Below are 24,329 nucleotides of genomic sequence, written 5' to 3' on the forward strand. Positions count from 1 at the left end.
ACAGCTGATACTGAGCTTCTCCAGAGGTTCTTTCCATAGATGTAATCGATCTGATTCCTATGCATACCATCAGGTGAAATCCATGTGTATAGAAATAGAGGAGACAGTTTTTAAATACAGGCAGACTTACTCATGGCTCCAGAGATCACATGTGTGGGGTGACCCAGCCCAGCTCCTGTCCTAATTAGATCACTGCAGGTCCCAAAGAGGAAGCCACAGAGGATGGGACTATTAGGAGAGTGGGGCAGATGGGGACATGCATTGGAATTTTCCAAGAAGAAAATCTCAGCTGCAGAAAAACAGAAACAGAATTAAGTGTTTTCCCAGGAAGATGTGTTGTTTGCTACACTTTTTGAAGGAATTGGTATTTCACTTCTTCTATCATGGCCCACTTTTTTTCTTTTTAATTTTGTTACAATGAAATAGTAACTTGTATTCTTTTTAAGTGGGGCAAGATTATATCTCTGAGGCAAAAAATAGGGGGAAATTAATGAAATCCATAGAAAAGGGATAGAATTTGTTGAAAATAGTTTAAGGAGGGACAGAATATGATGTTATTTAAGCTCTAGATGAAGAAGTTGTCCTTTAAAAAAAGAAAGACAAATTTACTTAGAAATCTTCAGCATTTATGTATAATGTAATATATGAAAGGAGAGATTCCTGACTTCAGTTTCCTGAATACCTTTTTGTTTTATTATTAATTTTGATTTTAGCTGTATATGACAAGAAAAGGAAAATAAGACCAATCCATATTGGGAAACTATATCCTTGGAAATAATAGGAGTCTTTTCAAATTTGACCAAAAGCACTAAGTAAAAACTGAGAAAATTTAGGAATACTTGGAAGATCTTCCAGAGAAAATAATAAAAAGAAAACCAACCCTTGTTCAACTTCTTATGGAGATGCCACACTACCTTCCACAGTGGCTGCACAATTTTACAATCCCACCAGATGTGCATGAGAGTTACAGTCTCTCTGTATCTGCTCCAACATTTGTTGCTTGTTGTCTTGTTTAACTTTGCTACTGCTATTGGGGTTAGATGGCATCTCATTGTTTTGATTTGCATCTCTTGATTATCACGCCCCTATTTAAATCCTCCCATAAGATCATTCTCTAACTGTACAAATGTGCTGGGACATCCACATCTTAAAATAAGCAAAAAAAATTATTTTCATCACCCAAATGACCATATGCTTCCCTCTGCCACCATCCTTTAGAAGCGCCACACTGTGCTTCTAAGAATCTGTTCACAGTTGAGTGGGAACTGACTGAGAGTTGACCCTCCACTGAGTTTCTGAGATTATAAATCCTACAGGGGAAGAGTACCCATTTTTCTCCAGTGGAGCCACTGGTAATTAGAACCATAATACCCTACAGGCTGCACCACCTCAGTTGTTGTTATGTGCCATCGAGTCACTTGTGACTCATAGCAACCCTATGTACTGCAGCTCTGAACCCTATTCTATCCTGTGCCAACCTCATTGTCTCTGACACAACTACTCACATTACCCCAATCACTGAGTCGGTCCATCTCATTGAGGGTCTTCCTCTCCTTTGCTGTCCCTCCACCCTCTGAAGCATGATGCCCCTCTCCAAGGACTGGTCTCTCCTTACAATACACCCAAAGTATATCAGAGGGAACTTTTGAATCCTTGCCTCCAAGGAGCAAGCCTGGTTTCCCCTTCTCCAAGAGTTTTGTTCTCTTAGCAGTCCAGGGTATATTCAATACTCTTCTCCAGCATTACATCTCAAATACATTGTTTATTCTATCATCCTTAGTCATTGTCCAGCTTTCTGATGCATAGCAAGTAATTCCAAAGACCATGGCCTGTATCAGGTGCACCTTAGTCTCTAGACTGACATTGTTGCTCTTCAGTACTCTAGAGAGGTCCCTGACAGCAGATTTTCCCAAAGTAATTAGTCTTTTTATTTCCTAGCTGCTGGTGCCAAGAGTGTTGATTATAGAGCCAAGTAAGCTGAAGCTGTTAACGATCTCAGTCTCTTCACCATCTATCATGATGCTGCCAATTGTCCCAGTGGTGAGAATCTTTGTTTTCTTGATGTTGAGCTTCAATCCACAGTAAAGGCTGCAGTCCTTGACCTTCTGCAGCAAGAGCTTCAGGTCCTCCTCAGTTTCAGCAAGCAAGGTTGTGGCATCTATGTGCTGGCAAATCTAGCAACTGTTTCTCAGGACTCATCAAATATGATCTACAGAGAAAAGACTGATGCTAGGTCATCCATGCACTAGAATAACTCTGTCTCCTGTCTTGATATGGCTACCAGGAGACCATTCTGCCAAGATTTTTTTTCCTTCCAGTCTATTTTGCTAGTTTCTCCTTTCCAGCCTGGCCACTAAATGGTGTGCATTGGGCCCACTGTTGACCCTTTCTCTTCTTCACATACACGCACACCCTAAGGGCTGTCAGCCAGTTCTATGCAGCTAAATGTTGGTGTCTTCCAGATTTCAGTCTCCATTTTGACCTACCCTGAATCCCAGACTCAGTTTCAGTTTCTAAAATCAAGATCTCCAGGGAGCCCAGGCTCCTGGAATGCTGCCTGAATTTGGATCTCTGATTTTATTCTTAAAACAAGGGAAATTTATTCTTTTTTAAAAAATTTTAATTATTATTTTCGTGTGAGTGTACCATCAAATCAGATCTGACTGGTACAGGAGGAGACTGCCCCTCTTCCCCGGCAGAGCATCTGGTGGATTCGAAACGTGTGCCTCTGGGATTGTAGTTGCAGCTCCTTGCCACTAGGCCACCAGAGCTCCCCTGGAAAATTTATTCTTAAAACAAAAAAACTGCAGTCCTCTACCTACTGCTCATCTCTTGCTCCCAGCAGCCTAAGAAGAGGCCACTGAATCAGGCAAAAAGCTAGATATCTGCTGCAAAAAAGCTACACCTCACACCATACAAAAAAATGAACTCAAGGTGGATTACCTAGGGGTAAAGTCCAAACCCCAAGATCCTAAGAGACAAAATGGGACCACATTTAAAAGACTGAGCCTATAATATAAACAGACTTACAAACAGAGCCAGAAATACATAACCAGGAGATGACAAAACTAAAAAAATAGGATCTTCTAAAAATTAAGTTCCTGTGTGTGTCAAAACCTTTTTCCAGTAGGGTGAAAAGAAAACTTATAGACTGGTAAAAAAACATTTGGCAATGACATCTCAGATAAGGGTCTTATAACAAAAGTTTACAGATTACTAGAGGGCCTCCCCAAGGAAAGGACTGATAAGCCAATCACAAAATGGATAAAAGTCAGGGAAAGACTTTTTACAAAGGAAAACATTTGTACAGCCAATAGACACATGAAGAAATATTCAAAATCAGTGACAATAAAAGAGATGCATATTAAAGTCACAAGGAGAGAGTATCTCACCACAGTAGCAGTGGCAAATTTTAACAGGATAGCAAGCAATAAATGTTGGAGAGGATATGAAGAGCTTGGAACTCTCATATATTGCTGGTGGAATTGTAAAATGGTGCAACCACTCTGGAAGGCAGTTTACTGATTCCTCAAGAAGCTCAACATAGAAATCGCATATGATTCCACTGCTAAGAATATACTCTGAGGAAAGTAGAATTGAAACATGAATAAAGATTTTGTACACCTGTGTTCATAGAAGTGTTATTCACAATAGCAAGAAAACGGAAACAGCCCAAATGTCCACCAACAAACAAATGGATTGAGAAATCATAGTACATTCACGGAATGAAATACTACGCAGCACTAAGGAGCAGTGATTTTGAAAAATACTATATAACTGGAGAGAGTCTATAAAGCCTTATGCTGAGTGCATAATGTTTTCAAGATTTGTCTTTCGAAGACAAATACTGCATAAGACCATTATTATAAATATAGAAGGATAACTAGTAAGGTGTGTATAAAAGCCTGAAAGGAAAGGGGGGAGCGGAAGAGGGATAACAGAGTTTGGTGAGTGGAGGGAGTGGGGAGGGTATTAGGAAAGATCCAATGGGGATCTGAAAAGACAGAGTGATAGTGGATATAGGTCAATGGTGACTAATTTTATAAAACGCAATGTATAATGAGTGATTGTTTGAAACATAATGTGAAAGGAATGTGTGAAATACAATGTACATGAGTAATACACAATGAATATGGATTTTGGTATTCATACCATTGGTTTGGCATATAGGCCAATATAAAATTTTAAAAAAGCAAGGTAGAAAAAGCATAAAAAACTAAACATAAATCTATAATAACAAGAAATAAAAATAAAATCCACAAACTAAAAGAACTAGGCACAAAAGATTAAGTGGAACAAAGAAACTGCCAATAATAAGAATACACAAATACACACACTCACACACACACACACACACACACGCACAACAAAATAACTGCAGTAAACTAATACCTACCCGAAATCACATGGGATGTAAATGACTTAACTAGCCAGTAAAGAGACAGAGTGCAGAGCAGATAAAATAAGACCTACCAACATGCTATCAACAAGAGACATCTTTGGCACAAAAACATAAATAAACTAAAACTCAAAAGATACGGGGAAGTATTTAAGCAAACAACAACAAATAAACAGCAGGAGCAGCAACATTAAACTTTGATTAAATATAATTTTTAAAAAAAATTTTATTGATATTTTAACACAAATTTACAGAAAACTTGGATTTCCATTCACTCATTGTTGCACATTTTCCTCCCTACCCACCCCAGTTTGCTTTTCTCTTTAACAAGACTCTTTCATTTTTATACAATTTTCTCTCTCCCTCCCACCTCCTAGTCCACTTTGCAATGCACCTCTTTTTCTGGATTATTGTAATGCAAATAAAACCTAATCATATATTTCTTTTAGACAGTTCTTTTCCTCATCGATTTAAGTGCAGTATTAATTAGTTATCTCCTCTTAGTTTGCTCCCAACCCCCATGTCAGTCCTGTTTTGTAACAGTGGCATTATGCAGTATTTTTTTTTCGTTATGCAGTATTTGCCCTTTCATGATTGAGATATTTTACAGAGCATAATGTCTTCCAGGGTCACCTATTTTGTACCATATTTTATGAGTTCCTTGTTTTGCAGTCCTCCGTAGTATTTTTGCATGAATATACTACAGCTTCTCTAGCCATTCATTTGTTGATAGGTACTTGGGTTTCTATCTCTTTGGGTTGCTATATCTCTTTGCTATTGTGAACAACGTAGCAATAGACATGGGTGTGCATATATCTATTTGGGTGGCAGTTCTGGTTTCTTCTGCGTATATTCCTAGTAGTGCAATTGCTGCATCAAATGGCTATTTCCAGTTTTTTTTAGAAAGCGCTGTTACTGCCTTCCAGAGTAGTTGCACCATTTCATACTCCCACCAGCAGTGAATAAGGGTTCCAGTTTCTCCACAACCTTGTCAGTATTTGTTGTTTGCTGCTCTCTTGAACTTTGCTATTGTTACTAGGGTGAGATGATGCCTCATGGTTTTTTAATAAAATATACTTTAAGGTAGAAAGCCCATCATAAAGGCTAAAGAAGGATATTGTATAATGACTAAAGGGCCAGTTCACCAGGAGGACACCACCATAATAAATACATATGCACCCAATGACAAACCTCCAAAATATATTTAACAAAACAGAAAGGCAAAAAGAAATAGACAATTCCATAATAATAGTCGTTGTTGATAGGTACCATCAAATCAGTTATAAGTCATAGCAATGCTATGAACAGGTCAGATCTGGCCTTATCCTGCATCACTGTTAGGATCTTCAACATGCTCGAGACATTATTACAGTCACTGTGTCAATTCACCTCACTGAAGGTCTCCCTTTCTTTTGCTGATCTCCTACCTTTACCAGCATCATATTTTCCCCCAAGGACTGGCCCCTCTGGACAACATGACCAGAACATGTGAGACAAAGTTTCATCATCCTTGTCTCTAAGAAGTACACTAGTTGTACTTCCTCCAAGACAGACTTTTCTTTAGGCAGTCCATGGTGCGTTCTATACCCTTTGTCAACATCACAATTCAAAGGCATCAATTCTTCTTCAGTCTTCGTCATTCATTGTCCAAATTTCATATGAAGCAATTGAAAAAGACCATTGTTTGGGTCAGGCACAGCTCAGTTTTTAAACTGACAATCTTGTTCTTTAGCATTTTGAATAGATCCTTGACAGATTATTTCCTCAATACAGTATGTCTTTTTATTTCTTGACTGTTGTTAGCATGGGTGTTGAGTGTAGATCCAAGTAAAATTAAATCATTGACCACTTTCATCTTTTCTTCACCGGTCATGAGGTTGCCTCTTGATCCAAGAGTAAAGATTTTTGTCTTCTTAACCCATATTAATGGCTGTAGGTATGTTTTTGTTGTCTTTTTTTTTTTTAAATTTTCTTCAGTAAGTGCTTCAAGTCTTCTTCATTTTCTGTTAGCAAGGTTATGTCATCTGTATGATGCCATGTTCTTCATATAGCTCAGCTTCTCAAACTATCTCTTGGCATATAGATTGAATATGAAGTATGGATACAGGATGCAACTCCACGCACGTCTTTCTTGATTTTAAATCATGCAGCGTTCCCCTGTTCTGTTTCAATAACTGTTTCTTGGCCTATGTATAGGTTTTGCATTAGCACAGTTCAGTGTTCCAGGATTCCCATTCTTTCCAGTTGTTATTAATAATTTGTTATGATCATATTCAATAAAATATAAGTAAACTCAACAAATGAAGGGATAGAAAAGCTGTGATATATTCACATGATGGAATACTACACTACTTTGAAAAACAAGGAACTCATGAAATATTATTCAAAATGGGTGATCCTGGAGGACATTATGATGAGTGAAATATCTCAGATCAAAAGTACAAATACTGCATAGTGCCACTGTTGTAACTGACATCAGGGTTGGGGGGAGACTGAGAAAGATGGGATAAATAATGTATACTGCATTGAAACAGGTAAAAGAGAGAACTGTTTAAAAGGGATATATGATTAGGTATTATTGTCATGACAAGAGTCCAGAATGAAGGCTACAAAGTGGAATGGACTTGGGGGGAGGGAATGTGTAACAATGAAAAAATTTTTCTTTTATTTTTTAAAGAGAAGAACGAACTGGAGGGGAGGGGTGGGCAGGGAGAAAAGTGCAACAGTGAATAAATGGAAATAAAAAACTCTGTAAATTTTCATTAAAATGAATTAATAATAATAAAAAATTAATAATATAAGAATACAAACATCTTTCTGATATTCTCTGCTTTCAACCAGGATCCATCTAACATCAGTAATCTCTGGTTCCATAACCTTTTCTGAATTCAGCTTGAATTTTTGGCAGTTCAATGTGGATGTACTGTTCCAGCCATTTTAAAATAATCTTCAGCAATATTTTACTTGCATATGATATTAATTATATTATTCAATAACTTCCACACTCTGTTGGATCAACTTTAAAATGGGAACAAATATGGATCTTTTCCAGTAAGTTGAACAGCTGTCTTCTTGATAACTGCTTCTGTGGGTGTTGATTGTAGATCCAAGTAAAATGACTTGACAATGTGAATCTTTTCCCCATTATTAATGGAGAAAATATCAACATTGCCTATTGGTCAAGCTGTTGTTATTTGCTGTTGAATAGCCTGTGACTTATAGTGACCCTATGTACAACAGCCCTAAACCCTACTCTATCCCTTGCCAATCTCATTGTCTCCAACACACCTACCCATTACCCCAGTGACTGAATCAACCCATCTCCTTGAGGGTCTTCCTCTCCTGCACTGTCCCTCCACCCTCCCAAGCATGACCTCTCTCTCCAAGGACTGATTCCGCTTTGCAACATGTCCAAAGTATGTCAGATGGAGCCTCAGGTCCACTTGTTAGGATTTTTAAAAAATAATCTGTACTGAAAGCTATAGGTTGGGTTTTTTTGTTTGTTTTTGTTTTTTAATCTTCTTCAGTGAGTGCTTCAAGTCAGGTTTGTCATCTGCATAAGACAGGATGAATTTTCCTCCAATCCTGAAGGCACATTCATTTTCATAGAGGTCAGCTTCTTGGATCATTTGCTTAATGTACATATTTCTGCTAAGTATGGTAAAAAGATACAACCCTAATGCGCAATCTCATTATTTTAAACCAAGCAATATGCCCTAGTTCTGCCCCCAAACACTTCTTTGCTTCATGCAGAAGTTCTACATGAGCAAAATTAAGTGTTCTGGAATTGCTATTCTTCTAAGTGGGAAGGACCATAGATTCAAGGAGGACTGGAGTCCCGGGGAATCTCTATATCGTTTGGCATATGTGAATTTGAAAGATAACATCTGCATCCTATATTAGGGAGTGTGAGGACCACGTAAGATGTAACTATTGGCTTCTTCCTTTCTGGGGGTAAGGAGTGAGGAAAAGCAAAGATTCGAGAGCAAAAAGAGCAAAGGACTAAAGGATGACTGCAATCATGTCCACACAACCCTGAGACCAGAAGAATTGACCACCAACCCTCTGGCCAGGAAAACAACAACAGTGGGCAGTGGACATATTGTGTCGATTCCAACTCAAAACAGCCCTACAGAGAGGGAAATGAATACAGAACAAAAATGGAAACTCACTACAAGACAGAACTTGGTCTGACATAGACGGCCAAGAGAACAGACACGTCTTGGAGAGGAGGCAGCCAGAGTGCTCTTCGGAGGCAAGAATGATGAGGCTTTGCCTAGCATACTTTGGGCATTTTGCTATTCTTTGGAGAAGGACACGATCCTGGGAAGGGTACAGGGTCGGCGAAGGAAAAGAAGACTCTCAACCAGGTGGACTAACATGGTGACTGCTGCAATGGGCATGTCAGGAAGTGTGAGGATGGCACAGGATAGAGCAGGGTTCAGATCTGCTGTTCATAAGGTCATTATGATGGCATCTAAAAACAACAATAACAAAATTTTAAAAATATTTAAAACCTCAGAAATCCGATGGAGTTTCTGAGTCACTATGAATCAGAATAAACTTGATGACAGTAAAAAACCCTTCCCAGTTCCAAAGTAGGATTGGGAGCTGAAGAGAGTAGCAACGGCTGGACTCCTCCATCCCAACATCACTGAGACTTGGCCTCGGGGCCTGTCACGCTGCAGGCCGTCCCTGTAACACTGAGAATTATGTGGTATGGGACCAGAGATTTTGTAAATCCAGAACATCTGCTCATTCATCAGGCATCTGTGAGGCTCTCCTCCCAGGTTCTGGAGCCTCTGTGGCAAGAAAGGCCCATTCTCCCTCACCCTCACTTCCGGCCAGAGTCCCCCGTGGATGGGTGTTCCCTCCAGCTGGCCACATACGCCTGCTGCCTGGAGGCCAGGAAGCTTCTGATGTCTTCCTCCTGCTGGAGGCCGGGCCACATCTGGCCACCAGCCCAGAGGTTTACACAATATGGAAAGAGCCAGACGCTGTTCTTCCTTCCCCCCTAGAAAGGACAGTCATACGGCCCAGTCAGCTCCTGGCTTCTGGATATCACCTCCTTCTGACAGATCTCCCTCGTGGCTCTTGTGCGTGAGAAGTCACCAAATACAGGCTTCACATTTGCAAGACAATGGCTTTGCTGTTCCCACTCATTCATCAGTAAACTGACATTCTGGGCTCCAGTCAAGTGTAGATGCTGGCCGAGTGCAGAAAAGTGTAGATAGAGCTAACATGAGGATGATATGACATCCACAGGGCTCCTTAACATGTGGCACTCCTGCCTCTACCGGAATCTGAGATGATTTTAGGGGGCACTCAGATGAACAGGCTGGGGGGTTTGTACATGCTAATATTTTATTAGAATAAAATGAGCACATAAAATTTGTCATTATATTTATGCAGCAATATACTTTCTGGTTAAGATAAGTTTAGTTAAGACGAGGTGAACCAGTTTAAGGGGAAAGAATAATTAAATAATAATACCAAATGGCAAACCCCACACAGATCTAGGAGAGTGTCTGAGGCCTGGCAAATGCTTCTGGAATCCTTTCTTCCCCCGCTCCTTGGGACCCACAGCAGAGAGCTCCAACCCCATAACAATGATATCCTTATTATAATGAATACTTAGTAATGTCCCTATGCTATACTAAAATTTTATATTCACATACACGATTGATCTGCATTACTCACCATAAGGGGCTCTGGAGGCTTAGTGGTAAGGAGTTGTGCTGCCAACCCAAAGGCAAGTGGTTTGAATCCACCAACTGTTCCACAGGAGAAAGATGGAAGGTGGGTCATCTTCTCCTGTGTGATTTATTGCCTCTGAAAACCCACTGGAGGGGCAGCTGTGAGTCAATTACAACTTGACAGTAACATTCACAATAGCTTTGTGTTAGAGTCGGCATGAATATTGAATTAGTGAACATCAACCACACTGCTCTGATGGTGTAGTCCTAGCACTGCTGACCCAAAGCCCATGGCCTTTGGTAGTTCAGATCCACCAGTAGCCCCACAGGAGAAAGATGGGACAGTCTCTTGCATGCTTTATAGCCTCAGAATCCCAAGGGAGGGTCAGCTCTGAGTCAGTTCTGACACCAGAGCAATGAGCAAGTGAGGGAATGAGAAACAATGCTCCAAAATACACAGGCTTAGGCTCTTTCAAGTCCTGGCCCACAACATTTTTGCTAGCCAATCAATACTAACCTTGTTTTGGGTGTATTTTAATTAAGTACACCTTATTTAACCCAGAGAGTCAGATCATTAACAATGAACCCATGGCTAACAATATTTTAATTCAAGTCTGAACCAAGTTTATCTACCACACACCTTTTCTCTGTAGGACCCTGCACTGTCTTTTTAAGGAAGAATAACAGACAACTCCTCAGTACCATTCTAAACACCAAAATCAACAGAAAAAGTACAACATACAAAAAAAGGTGGCATGAAATAAATCATAAAAAGGATATATTTTCACAGTGTGAGAGTTGAAACAAGAAGATAGGGTGTCACCTTGTTTGACCTTGGTTGGGGACACGTGCCTTGGGCAACGGAAATTTTCTGTTACTCTGGGTGTGTTGGTGAATGACCATCAGAGTTGTGCGTCAGTTCACGGCTTACAGGTACCTTGTAGTGAGTAACCGCACAAAGGAAGAATTTAGGAATAGTGAGGACTCACTTGCTTAGTGAAAATTAACGTGATGCCCTCATAGTAATGTAAAGGAGAAAGAAAAGAAAAGTTCGTATTGGAGAGGGTGAAGTCAGGCTGCTCTTGGAGGCAAGGATTCTGAAGCTCCGTCTAACATACTTTGGGCATGTTGCAAGGAGGGACCAGTCCTTGGAGAGGGATGTCATGCTTGGGAGGGTGCAGAGACAGCGCAGGAGAGGAAGACCCTAGATGAGATGGATTGATTCAGTGACTGGGGTGATGGGGGTAGGTATGTCAGAGACGATAAGATTGGTACAGGATAGAGGAGGTTTTAGGGCTGTTGTACATAGAGTTGCTATGAGTCACAGGCAACTCGAGGGCACATAACAACAATAACTATTTCCTATTCACCACTTATTTGTCCATCTGGCTTGTGGGTGCTGTGCTGCTGGATGTTACGCCACCTTTATGTCACATTCCACAAAGACTGCCCAAAGTGGACAGGTTTCAGTGGGATTTCTAGAAAACAAAGAGACCCTAATGAAAAAAATCTGTGGCTCTGTAAAAACGATGTCACCTGTGCATCACCTGACCTCCTCTAACTACATGAAGAGGTAGAATCACCAGCAGGATCAATTACACCAGCCACCCAAGGTTGATATCTATGACACTAGTCATCCCTCCCACAGCACTCATGAACCCTCTACTAGTCTCAAGAATTCTTTGCAATGGCCACACAGAACTCACTCATTCTCACAATTATGGGTTTGCATTTTGGATCAGGAACACTCAGGATCTAGTTCTCCAATCAAGACAGCTCCTTGGCTGTGCCCACAGGCAGCCCCTCTCTGTGTCCCTCAGCCTGGCTTCTCCTTGCTCAGGCAAGTGTTACAAACTCTTTCAACTATGTCAATTTAAGTGTCCCAAAACTCTTAAACCTCTGGTATGAAGGCTACGCCTGAAGGTGCTCAGTTCCAGCTTTGTGGGTCAGCAGACCTAGTCCCCTGGCAAATACATAAGGTGTCTCACTTCACTAGCCAGTCTCCTGGCCCCAGGTACCCAGCCTTCTTGCTCCATGAGGTGGAAAGGCCATAGCCCTGTCTTGTGCCAGTCTCTGGGTGCTGCTGCCTCTGTTACTGCCACCTCTCTCCAGTATCCCTCATTGTGGCCTGCCCTCACTCTGGTGTTATACACCTCTCTGTCTCCTGCATCAAGGAGCTCTTAATGTGGGATCTTGGGCATAAAGGATACATCCACACTCAGAAGCTCTTCTTTCTCAACAGCAGTGAGATCCTGTTTCAGCCTTAGAGATGGCTCATTTTAAGCCTACTCAAACTCAAACTTACTGCTGTCAAGTAGCTTCCAATTCATAGTAATCCTCTATAGGGCTTCTTATTGTTAAGTGCCATCGAATCATAGGTGACTCATAGAGACCCTATGAAGGAGAGTCCTCAACACCTGCATGACTTTCACCCTCTCTCCAGGTTCATAGGGTTTCCGGAGGCAAGCTATTACTAAAGTAGATGCCACTCCTGCTTCCAAGCTTGTATTAATCGGGGAGCATCAATATGAGAGGATGTCCCTCTTCTGTGGAGCTACTGATGGTTTTAAAGTGCCAGAGGCACACAGTCTTTTGGGCTACTAGCACAACTCACTAGAGACTATGCTCCTAGATCTCCCCAAACCCAAACTCACAGCCATGCAGCTGATTCCAATTCATAGTGATCTTGTGTTGGGTCTCTGAGGCTGTAAATCATGATGGACAACAGCATAACTCACTATAGACTACACCACCAGAGCTTCCTCTAAGCCTAGTGTTGTTGTTATGAATGTCGAGTGACTCATAGCTGACTCTCTAGTGGGTTTTCTGAGGCTGTAAATCACATGGGAGGAGAAAGCCCATCTTTCTTTCACAGAGAAGCTGGTAGATTCAAACTGCATGCTTTTGGTTTTGAAGCATAACTCCTTATCACTAGCCACCAGAACGCCAAAGCCTAATTGTTACTGTTGTTATGTACCATCGAGTTGCCTAAATAGCCGTCTCTATCCTGTGCCACCTTTATTGTCTCTGACACATCTTCCCCCCATAACCCCAGTCACTGAGTCAATCTATCTCTTTGAAGGTCTTCCTCTTTTGCACTGTCCCTCTACCCTCCCAAGCATGATATCTCCCTCCAAGGACTGATCCCTCCTTGCAACATTCCCAAAGTATGTCAGAGGGAGCTTCAGAATCCTTGCCTTCAAGGAGCATCCTGGTTTCACCCTCTCCAAGATGAACCTGTTTGTTCTCCTAGTAGTCCATGGTATGTATATCCAATACTCTTCTCTAGCACCACAGCTCAAAGGCTATGATTCTTCTTCTATCATTCCTAGTCATAGTCTAGCTTTCTGATGCATAGCAAGTGATTGCGAAGACCAAGGCCCTGTTTTAGGTGAACCTTAATTTCCAGACTAACATCACTGCTTTTCAGCACTCTGGAGAAGTTCCTGACAGCAGACTTTTCCAATGCAATTCATCTTTAGATTTCCTGGCTGTTGGTACCAAGAGTGTTGATTGTGGAACCAAGCAAACTGAAGCTGTTAACAATCTCTTCACCACCTATCATGATGCTGGCAATTGGCCCAGTGGTGGGAATCTTTGTTTTCTTGATCTTGAGATTCAATCCATATTGAAGGCTGCAGTCCTTGACCTTCTGCAGGAAGCACTTCAGACCCTCCTCCAAAGACTAACAGGATGGCAAAAATTACCAATCCACATGCTAGGATCCATACACTCGATTTGTATGGTCCTAGTCCACAAGTGCACTATTTTCTTATTAACATCATTAGCAAGTCAAACAATCCTCTTGGTGGGCCAAAAGTATGTCACATTTGCACAGCCCCATCCAGTTACCTGGTGAGAGTCACAAAGGCCAAGGTTGGAAGAATCAGATGAGGTCATTCACTGAACTACAGACAACAGCATAATGCTGTACAGTATAGTGCGGGAAGATGAGCTGTCCAGGTTGGAAGGCACTCAATACGTGATGGCTACAATGAATCTGAGTATATTAACAGCTGTGAAGATGGTGCAGGAACAGACAACATTAGTTCTATTACCTGCAGGCTCCCATGAGTTGAAGCTGACTTATTGTTTAACTAACAACAACAACAATAATTTTATAATTGTTGTTGTGTACCATTGAGTAGGAACTTACCCACTCCAGGGGGTTTTCAAGAGGCAGTTAATTGCACAGGAGGAGATTGTCCAATTTTCTCCTATGGAAAAAGTGGTGGATTTGAACCACATTCCTTTGCATTTGCAATTCCTTACCATTCAGCCACCAAGGCTCTACATTTTAATATGCAAATACTTAGATATAATAAGTCTAAGACTAAGCTGCAGCTGATCCAGGCAATGGTGTTCGCAATTACTTGCTATGCATCTGAAATTAGAAAATGATTAGGAATGACAGAAGGAGAATTGATGGTTTTGAACTGTGGTGCTTGAGAAGAGTATTGACTACATTATGGACTGCTAGGAGAACAAACAGATTTGTTCTGGTGATGGTGAAACCAGGCTGCTCCTTGAGGCAAGGATACTGAAGCTCCATCTGACATACTTTGGACATGTTGCAAGGAGGGACCAGTCCTCGGAGAGGGACATCATGCTTGGGAGGTGGAGGGACAGTGCAGGAGAGGAAGACCCTTGATGAGACGGAATGATTTAGTGACTGGGGTAATGGAGTTAGGTGTGACAGAGACAATAAGGTTGACACAGCATAGAGCAGGGTTCAGAGCTGTTGTACACAGAGTTGCTATGAATTGCAAATGATTCTATAGCACATAACAATAACAACTACAACAACAGACATAATCAAACCTTCTCATCCTTAAACTTGACAATGAGTAACTTTGAATTTAAGAAAATTTAGTAATGTATTTCTAAAAACTCAGTCACTGGAAACTTTAAGAAGCACACAGTTCTATTTTGACATTCATGTCAGGATTGCTATGAGGTAGACTCAATTTGATGGCAACCAGCAACTGAATGTTATTAGCATTCTTTCTGTGTATTAGACATTTTAAAATAAGAGCTGAGAAAATGCACAGAGACTCGCTGGGATACAAGCACAGTGAATTAGAACTAACAGGATTTTTATTTTATAAGTGAGTTAAAACAAGGATTTCACCATCTGTGATGTGGTTCTGAAGTGATGAGCAACTCTTGGAAAATTCCAACAAAGTATGACCATCCCTCAATTTGCACAGCATTACATTCCTGGAAAATGCTTTGTATATGAGAATTGTGCCAAATATGTGTTTATATGTAAATCTAACTCTTTAGATTCTGGTCTCAGATAATTACAGTGAAAACTCAAAATTAATTTACTGCATGAATTCTGCCAGGACATTTGGAAGGAGTGTGGGACACAGGAAAATTCTTGATTGTATATGACTGTCCCAGATGGCTTGTATCTCCCACAGTGTCCTCTCTCCTAAGGGCCAGGAGACGTGTCTGCCAGTCACTGAAACAAATATAACCTCACCACAAATCTTCAGAACATTCCTTGGGGAGATACTGCTTCCACAGAGACATCCTCTTCTAGACCTCTCCCCTGACCTCAAGACTCATGTTCCAGGGCCACGGCAGCCTTACTCTGAGACTCTCTGTTTCTGTATCTGCAAGGTCCTCACCACTGTGGCTTTCGACTTGGGGTCAGCCAACTGGTCCATGCCTGCAGCCTAGGGTGCACCCAGACCCTCATGTGCCAGTGCCCTACTGATCATCAATGATCCTCAGTTCACAAAGGGTCCTGGGTCCAGCCTTTCAATCAAGCACACTCCCATCAAGCCACTTCACGGTTTTGAGACGCAGCATCCCTAGCACTTACATGAGAGTAAGTAGCCCCATCTCGAGGGAGCTTGCTGGTAAGGAGTTGTGCTGCCAACCCCAAGGCATGTGATTCAAATCCACTAGCTGCTCTGTGGGAGTAAAGATGGGAAATCTCCCCCTGTGTGATAAGTCATATCTGAAAACCCACTGGACGGTCAGCTACAAGTCAGTTCTAACTTGACAGTCCATAACAAGTCCCATCTCGTGGGATGAAGATGGGGATTCAAGGAAGATTGCATGTGCTCACAATTTAGTAGGCACTTGATTAATGTTAGCTCTCTTTCTTGGCTAACAGCTGTCCATTTTCCAGCAGGGAGCAGCGACACCCTGAGGGAGGTAAGCAAAATGAATACACACCACTCCAGGAGTGCTTCAGAGAGCCAACTCTATTTTATTGGGCGTTACAGTGTGCTTATATACAGGCGAGTAAACTGGAAGATAGGATGGGGTGGATTTGTAGATGTGGAGTATGAGGACTGGACAGGAGAACCTCAGCTCAGTGCAGACCACTCCCAGCTCAACAGATGCGGCAGCCTCTTCCCAGGTGGCGAGTTTTCTCAAGCCAGAACAGCCAAACACAGAGAGTGTTCTCTATCCCGTATTAAGCGCTGTTGGGTCAGATAGGCTTGCCCTTACCTGGAGCTAGGCGATTTGCCCTAGCCAGAGGTCTCCTCCTTCTCCTCACCAACATTCCTCAACAAACAGCCTTTCCTTATCCCTACATTTTCCCCTTCTTCTTTTATCTAAATAACTTTTTTTATTGTAGTAAAATGTAGGTAACAAAACATTTGCCATTTTTATGGTCTTTTAATATGCTGCCGCACACTTTTTAAATTGACGACCGTGCTTAGAAACATATTTGCTGTCATTTGTGGCAATGTGTTAACATACAGTTCAGTGACATTAATTATGTTCATCAAGTTGCTTAACCATCACTCTTAACGGTTCCTAAACTACTTTGTCATCAAATGAAAAGAAATGTTTAAATTTCAGAATGTAGTAAGTAGTATGAGAATTTCTTCTTCTAAATTTGTTTTTTATTGTGAGTTAAGTGAAAGTTTACAAAGAAAATTGGGTTTTCATCAAAATTTGGTTTATAATGTTAATTATACCCATTTATAATATTAATATCACACTTTCCCCACTTCCGCCCAGTAATTCTAATTTTCAATCCTATCCAATCTATAACTGCTGTCAGGGCTTATGCTGTTGTTGTTCACTGTTGAGTTGGAACTGACCCATAGCTGACCCTCCAGGGGGTTTTCAGAGGCAGTTAATCGCATGCGAGGAGATGGTCCATTTTTGTTCCATGGAGCAGCAGCTGGTGGATTCAAACTGCTTGCCTTTGTGTTAGCAACACAATTCCTTACCACTAAGCCTACAGATTCTGACATCTGTGGAAAGAATTGTTGGAGACGATCAGAAGTCAGCTGTGAAAACTAGGCCAGCTTCTAATTGTGGAACAGACCATCAACTACTTATTTTCAAGTTTAAAATGAAGCTAAATAAAATGAAATCAAACCTACAAGAACCAAAATCTGATCTTGAGTCTATCCCACCTGAATTTAAACACCACCTCAGGAACAGATTTGAGGCCTTGAACGTTAATGAACAAAGACCAGAGAAGCTGTAAGAGGATATCAAGACTATCACCTATGAAGAATGTAAAAGATAGAGGAGGAAAAGACCCAGAAGGATGTCAGAAGAGACTCTAAATATTGCACCAGAGAGCCATGAAACCAAAGCAAAGGGAAGAAAGAAATCAGGAAGTTAAGGAGCTGAACAGAATATTCTAAACGGCAACATGGGAAGACAAAGCAAAGTGTTATAATGAAATGTACAAAGAGATATCTCATATACTTTGGACATGTTGTTGCCAGGAGGGACTAATCCTTGGAGAAAAACATCATGCTTGGAAGGGTAGAGGGACAGTGCAGGAGAGGAAGACCCCAAATGAGAAGAATTGACACAGTAACTGAGATAATGGGGGTAGGTGTATTGGAGTTAGTTAGTGAAACTGGCTCAGGATAGAGCAGGGTTCAGAGCTATTTATTGCTCACAGGGTCACTAAGAATTGCAGGTGACTTGACAGCACATAACAACAACAAGAAGCCACCAGAGCTGCCTGGTCATCTTATAGACCTGTCTATTATTTGGCTTTCAAGGCCTTAGTTGCAATACTGAAGGATTCTATGGACAAAATCTTGAATGGTCCAGGAAGCATCTAAAGGAGAGAGAATGAATATACAAAGTCACTGTACCAAAAAGAATTGGCTGACATGGGAACATTTAAGGAAATAGCAAATGCGGTCCTGGATGTGCTCACCAAGCCATGTCAAGACATTCGGAAGGCAACTATCTGACCAATGGACTGGAAGAGATCAATTTTTATTCCTATTCCCCAAAAGGTGATGCCACAGACTGTGACAGTGATAAAAAATATCATTAATATCATATGGAAGATAAAAATTGCTGAAGATTATAAAAAACCAATTAGAACAGTGTATTGCCAGAGAACTTCCAGAAATCCAAGCTGTATTTAAAAGTGTCAGTGACACCAGGGATATCATTGCTGATGTCAGATGGATCTTGGCTAACAGTCGAGATTATCAGAAGAATGTCTATTTGTGCTTTATTGACTATGCAAAGGCATTTGACTGTGTGGATCATAACAAATTATGGCTAACATTGAGAAGAATCCCAGAACACTTAATTGTGCTTATGCAAAATCTCTACCTAGACCAAGAGGTTACTGTATGAACAGAATAAGGGAACACTGTTGTTTGTTGTTGATTGCCGTTGAGTTGCGCATGACACACAGCCACCCTATGAACAAAAGATCTAATGCCTTTCTATAACTATCATCATTTCTCTAAGTTCATAGAGCTTCTATAGTCATGTGGTTTAGGAATTAGATGCCACCACTCCTGCTTCCAAATCTGTTTTACAACTGGGAGCTCCACCAAACACTGTCCACATTGGGAGACCATTATGGCATTTGACACCCCAATGGCACAAGGTTCAGCACCACAGCAAACCCAGATTACCTCAGTACAGCAAATTGACAGAGAGTGATGTACAAAGCAGAAGAATGTTCCTCCAAAATATAACACTAGTCTCACTTAGCAGAGGTTAAGTGTCAGCAAGCCGAATATGACTCATAGCAACCCTATGAACAAAAAACCTGAATTCTATTCTATAATTAACATCATTTCTCTATTTTCCAGAGGCATGTGATTTAGGAAGTGGATGCCACTCCTGCTTCCAAACCTGAATCAGTCTGGAAGCTCTTCTAAATACTGTCCACGATGGGTAACCATTATGGTGTTTGGCACGATTATGGCACAGTGTTCAGTATCACAGCAGCTCCAAGTTATTCAGTACAGCAAAGAGACAAACGACTGCTGTACCACTTAAAGAATATTCATCCTAATACTAATAAATTTAATTAATAATTAATAAATTAAGTGGCAAAGGAACACTACATGGTTTAAAATTAGGAGAAGTGTCAGGGTTGCATCCTTTCTCCGTACTTATTCAGTCTGCATGCTAAGCAAATAATTCAAGAAGCTGGATTCTATGAAGAAGAATGTGGCATCAGGATTGTTGTTGTTATGTGCCGTCGAGTTGCTTGCAACTCATAGTGACCCTCTGTACAGGAGGCCTAAATCCTGCTCTATCCTGTGCCAACCTTATTGTCTCTGACACACCCACCCCCATTACCCCAGTCACTGAATCGATCCAGCCATCTCATTGAGGGGCTTCCTCTCTAGTGCTGTCCATTCACCCTCCCAAACATGATGTCCCTCTTCAAGGACCTGTCACATGTCCAAAGTATGTCAGATGAAGCTTCAGAATCCTTGCCTCCAAGGAGCAGCGCGGTTTCACCCTCTCCAAGACAAACCTGTTTGTTCTCCTAGCAGTCCATGGTATATTCAACACTCTTCTCCAGCACCACAGCTCAAAGGCATCAATTCTCTTTCTGTCATCCCTAGTCATTTTCCAGCTCTCTGATGCATAGCAAGCAATTGCGAAGCCTATGGCCTGGATCAGGTGCACCTTAATCTCCAGACTAATGTAGCTGCTCTTCAGTACTCTGGAGAGTGACTTTCCCAATGCAATTTGTCTCTTGATTTCCTGGCTGCTGGTACCAAGAGTGTTGATTGTGGAGTCAAGTAAACTAAAACTGTTAACAATTTCAATCTCTTCACCATCCATAATGATGCTGCCAGCTGGCCCAGTGGTGAGAATCTTTGTTTTCTTAATGTTGGGCTTCAATCCATATTGAAGGCCTGCAGTCCTTGATTTTCTGCAGCAAGTGCTTCAGGTCCTCCTCAGTTTCAACAAGCAGAATTGTGTCATCTGCATAATGTAGATTGTTGATGAATCTTCCATCAATCCTGATGCCACAGTCCTCCTCATACAGCCCAGGCTCCTGGATGATCTGATCAACAACCTGCGTTATGCAGATAACACATCCTCGATTGCTAAAAGTGAGGAGGACTTGAGGCACTTGCTGTAGAAGATAAAAAACTACAGCCTTCAATATGGATTGCCTCCATTGCTGTCATTGTCAATGTTGAGAATCAAATATTCTTACAATATCATGAAAGATGGAGAAGAGACTGAAACTGTCAAAGAATTCACCTTACTTGGATCCACAATCAATACACTTGGTACCAGCAATCAAGAGATCAGACGTATTGCACTGGGAAAATCTATAGTCAGGGAACTCTACAAACTATTGAAGAGAAATGATGTTAGTTTGAGGACTAAGGTGTACTTTATTCAGGCAATGGTCTTTTCAATCACTTACTATGCTACTGAGAGTTGTATAGTGAATAAGGACGACAGAAGACTTGATTTCTTTGAACTGTGGTATTAGAGAAGAGTACTAAATGGACTTCAAAAAAATGAACACATGTGTGTTGGAGAAGATGCAGTCAGAGTGCTTCGTGGAGGCAAAAATGATTAAACATTGCTTTCAAATACTTAGAGCATTTTGCTAGGAGAGACTGTTGGAGAGGGGCATCATGCTTGGAAAGGTGGGAGGATGGTGAAAGAGAGAAAGGCCCTCACCCAAGTGGATTGACACAGTAACTACAGCAATGGGCTCACGTGTGTCAGAGATTTTGAGGATGGCACAGGATAGAACAGGGTTCTGATCTGTTGTTCACAGGGTCGCTGTGAATCATTCTTCTCGACGGCACCTAACAACAACTAGAAGGACAAATGGATATGTCTTGGAGAGGTTCAGACAGGATGCTCCTTGGAGGCAGTGAAACTTTGTCTCACATATTTTGGGTAGGTCATTAGGATAAGCCAGTCCTTGAAAAAGGACATCACGCTTGGAAAAGTGTAGGGTCAGCGAAGGATGGGAAGATCCTCAACAAGACGACACAGTGACTGTTGTGGGCTCAGGTCGATCAGAAATTATGAAGATGGCACAGGATAACGCAGGGTCCAGATCAATTTTTCTTAGGGTCACTATGAGTTGTAGTTGATGTGCTGGCACTTAACAACAACAACACTACTTGACTGAGACATGAGTTTGTTCCAGGTTGCCTGACTCCTCAATCAACACTCTTGGTATCAATAGCCAGGAAATCAAAGGACAAATTGAACTGGGAAAGTCTTCTGTCAGGGACCTCTCCGGAGTACTGAAGAGCAATGATGTCAGTCTAGAGACTAAGGTGCACCTGACCGAGGCCATGATTTTTGTAATTACTTGTTAGCATTAGAGAGCAGGACAATGACTAAGTATGACAGGACAAGAATAGATGCTTTTGAGTTGTGGTGCTGAAGAAGAGTATTGAATATATCATGGACTGCTAGGAGAACAAACAGATTTTTCCTGGAGAAAGTGGAAACCAGGCTGCTCTTTGGAGGCATGGGTTTTGAAGCTCCATCTCACATTCTTTGGGCATGCTGTTAGAAGGGACCAGTCCTTGAAGGACATCATACTTGGAAGAGTGGAGGGACAGCAAAGGAGAAGATGACTCTGGATGAGATGGGTTCACTCAGTGACTGGCATAATGGGGATAGGTGTGTCAGAGACAATAAGGTTGGCTCAAGATAGAGGAGGGTTCAGAGCTGTAGTACATAGGGTCGCTATGAGTAACAAGTGACTCAATGGTTCATAGCAGCAACAACAAGGATGATAGTTTCAGGGTCTCTCTCAGAGCAGGAAGCCTATTTTTACATTTTTTTGCACTTTGTCCTGCATTTCCCCTTTATCCAGGATCTTCGTCTGGGGTACCTTTTAGCCAGGCACCACCTGTTTTCTGGTAATCTCAGGGTCATGGAAGTTGAGGTTCATACACCCATCAGTCCTTTGAAGCAGTCCCAGTTTCTTAATGTGTTGTCCAATATGGTAGCCATGAGTCACTTGTGTCTATTTAAATGAATGTGAATTAGAACTTCAGAGGAAAATGACAGATGAGGCAAACGGCAACCCATTTATAACGAAGATACCAGAAAACAAAGATAACAGAGGCAGTTGATAACTCCAGAAACCACGTTTTAAAAGAAACAATAAAGAATTGACTGAAGGAAGAAACTGAATTAAAATATTGAATAAGGAAACAGCGGTAAAGTGCAAAAGCACAGCATGGGCATTTTGAACATTTGTGGGCAACTTTCTGGTCAGAGTGGGAACCTGAAACTTATGGCAGTGTCCACATCAGCACCTTGCTGTAGAAAGAAAATATTCCATCTGTCCCTTGATGCCTGTTCACTCCTGGGAGTCAGAGGAGTGGTTCCCCACCAATATATGCATCAGGAGACCAGCAGTGTCTCCCTGGGCCTATCCTGATGGGACCCAATGCCAGGCATGTGCCATTCTGTTTATGGTGCTGGAGCATGTCCACACTCGACAGTTAGAGATGTGCATGCTATCTCCGAGCACCTGAGGCCTATGCTGTGTCTGGCCTGCAGCCAGACCCTGAATTGTTGGGGGTACCACCTCTGAGGGGGGTCCTTCCTTCTGACTGGGCACCTTTGTGGATTGCATGTCCAGTTGCAGGGTCAACTATGAGTTGATTCCAACTTGATGGCACATAGCAACAACATAAATTGCACAGGAGGAAGTTGCCCATCCTGGCCAAGGAGCCAATGACAGAATTGAGGAAGCAGAGATGAGCCACCTTTGGGTTAGGAGGGCAACTCCGTTCAGATTATGCCACCAGAGCACCCTAAACAAGAAACACAGAAACACAGAACCAAAAAACCCTTCAGAGGAAAAAATTCTCTTGGCACTCCCTGATAGGAAATTTAAAAGAATGATAGCTAAGTGCCTTCAATGGATTGAGAACAAGTTTGGGGAATCAGAGAAAACAAAGGAATTTTAAAAAGGGAGAGAGCAAATAAATAAAAAATTGATAAAAATAAAAAATTATATAAAACTGGCAATGAAATTCAGAATATTAGGACTGAAATGTCAGTAACACATAATACATTGGAAAGGCAAGAGGGCAGAATTGAAATGGAACACAGAATTAGAGGGAGGGCAAATATTCCAGTACCAATCAGTCAGAGGAACAATCAGAAGAAAGGAATGAATGAAAATGTGGGGGGAAACACCATATATATATATAACCATAAAAAGGAATAACTTCTGTGTGATTGAAATTTCAGAACAGAAGAGATGCTTTTAGCATACCTTCAAAATATCACCTTCCCAAATATTATGAAAAATGAGAAAATATGCATTCAAGAGCTCAACAATCCTACAGTGGACAAGCCCCAAAGAAAAATCCTATGATATAGTATAATAAAAAATTTCAAACCCAATGACAAAGAAAGAATATGGAAAGCAGCTTAGGAAAAATGGAGTTGCCTACAAAGCAGAACCAGTAAGACTAAGCACACGCACTAGAACTCATTCAGGAAAGAAAGCCATTGAATGATATACACAACTCTGAGAGGAAAAACCTGCTAAACAAAGACTACACACCTAGAAGAACTGTCCCTCAAACATGATAGTGAAATTAGGGCATCTGTAGAGAAAAATAAAATAAGGGAACCTGTGAAAACTACATCAGCCTGGTAAGAAATAGAGTTCTTTATACAGAGGACCAACAAAAGCAGACAATAATAACCTTAAACTAACACATGTAAGTCATCCACAGTTTGTTATGATCCACGCAGTCAAATGCCTTTGCATAATCAATGAAACACAGACATTCTTCTGGTATTCCCTGCTTTTAGCTAAGATCCATCTAACATCAGCTACAATATCCCTAGTACCATGACCCCTTCTAAACCCAGCTTGGACTTATGGCAATTCTCTGCTGATGTGCTATTCCAGTCATTTTTGGATAACAAACTGTGGCTGACTCTGAGAAGAATGGGAATCCCAGAACAATTGATCTTGCTAATGCGAAACCTATACTTGGACC

The 24,329-nt window shown here is 41.3% G+C and overlaps 1 protein-coding gene across 1 annotated transcript in view; it reads right to left on the reverse strand.

The window, feature by feature from the left end:
* EFCC1 (EF-hand and coiled-coil domain containing 1) overlaps window positions 1-24,329 on the reverse strand; it is a 79,746-nt gene that overhangs the window by 22,131 nt on the left and 33,286 nt on the right. Inside the window, exon 3 of the mRNA XM_006901359.1 lies at window positions 15,694-15,710. Within this exon, the coding sequence (XP_006901421.1) occupies window positions 15,694-15,710 (17 nt within the window). The remainder of the gene's footprint in view (window positions 1-15,693; window positions 15,711-24,329) is intronic.

The sequence above is a fragment of the Elephantulus edwardii genome, unplaced genomic scaffold, assembly GCF_000299155.1.
Source record: "Elephantulus edwardii isolate Elephantulus edwardi_28Jun2011 unplaced genomic scaffold, EleEdw1.0 scaffold00322, whole genome shotgun sequence".
NCBI classification, from domain to species: domain Eukaryota; kingdom Metazoa; phylum Chordata; class Mammalia; order Macroscelidea; family Macroscelididae; genus Elephantulus; species Elephantulus edwardii.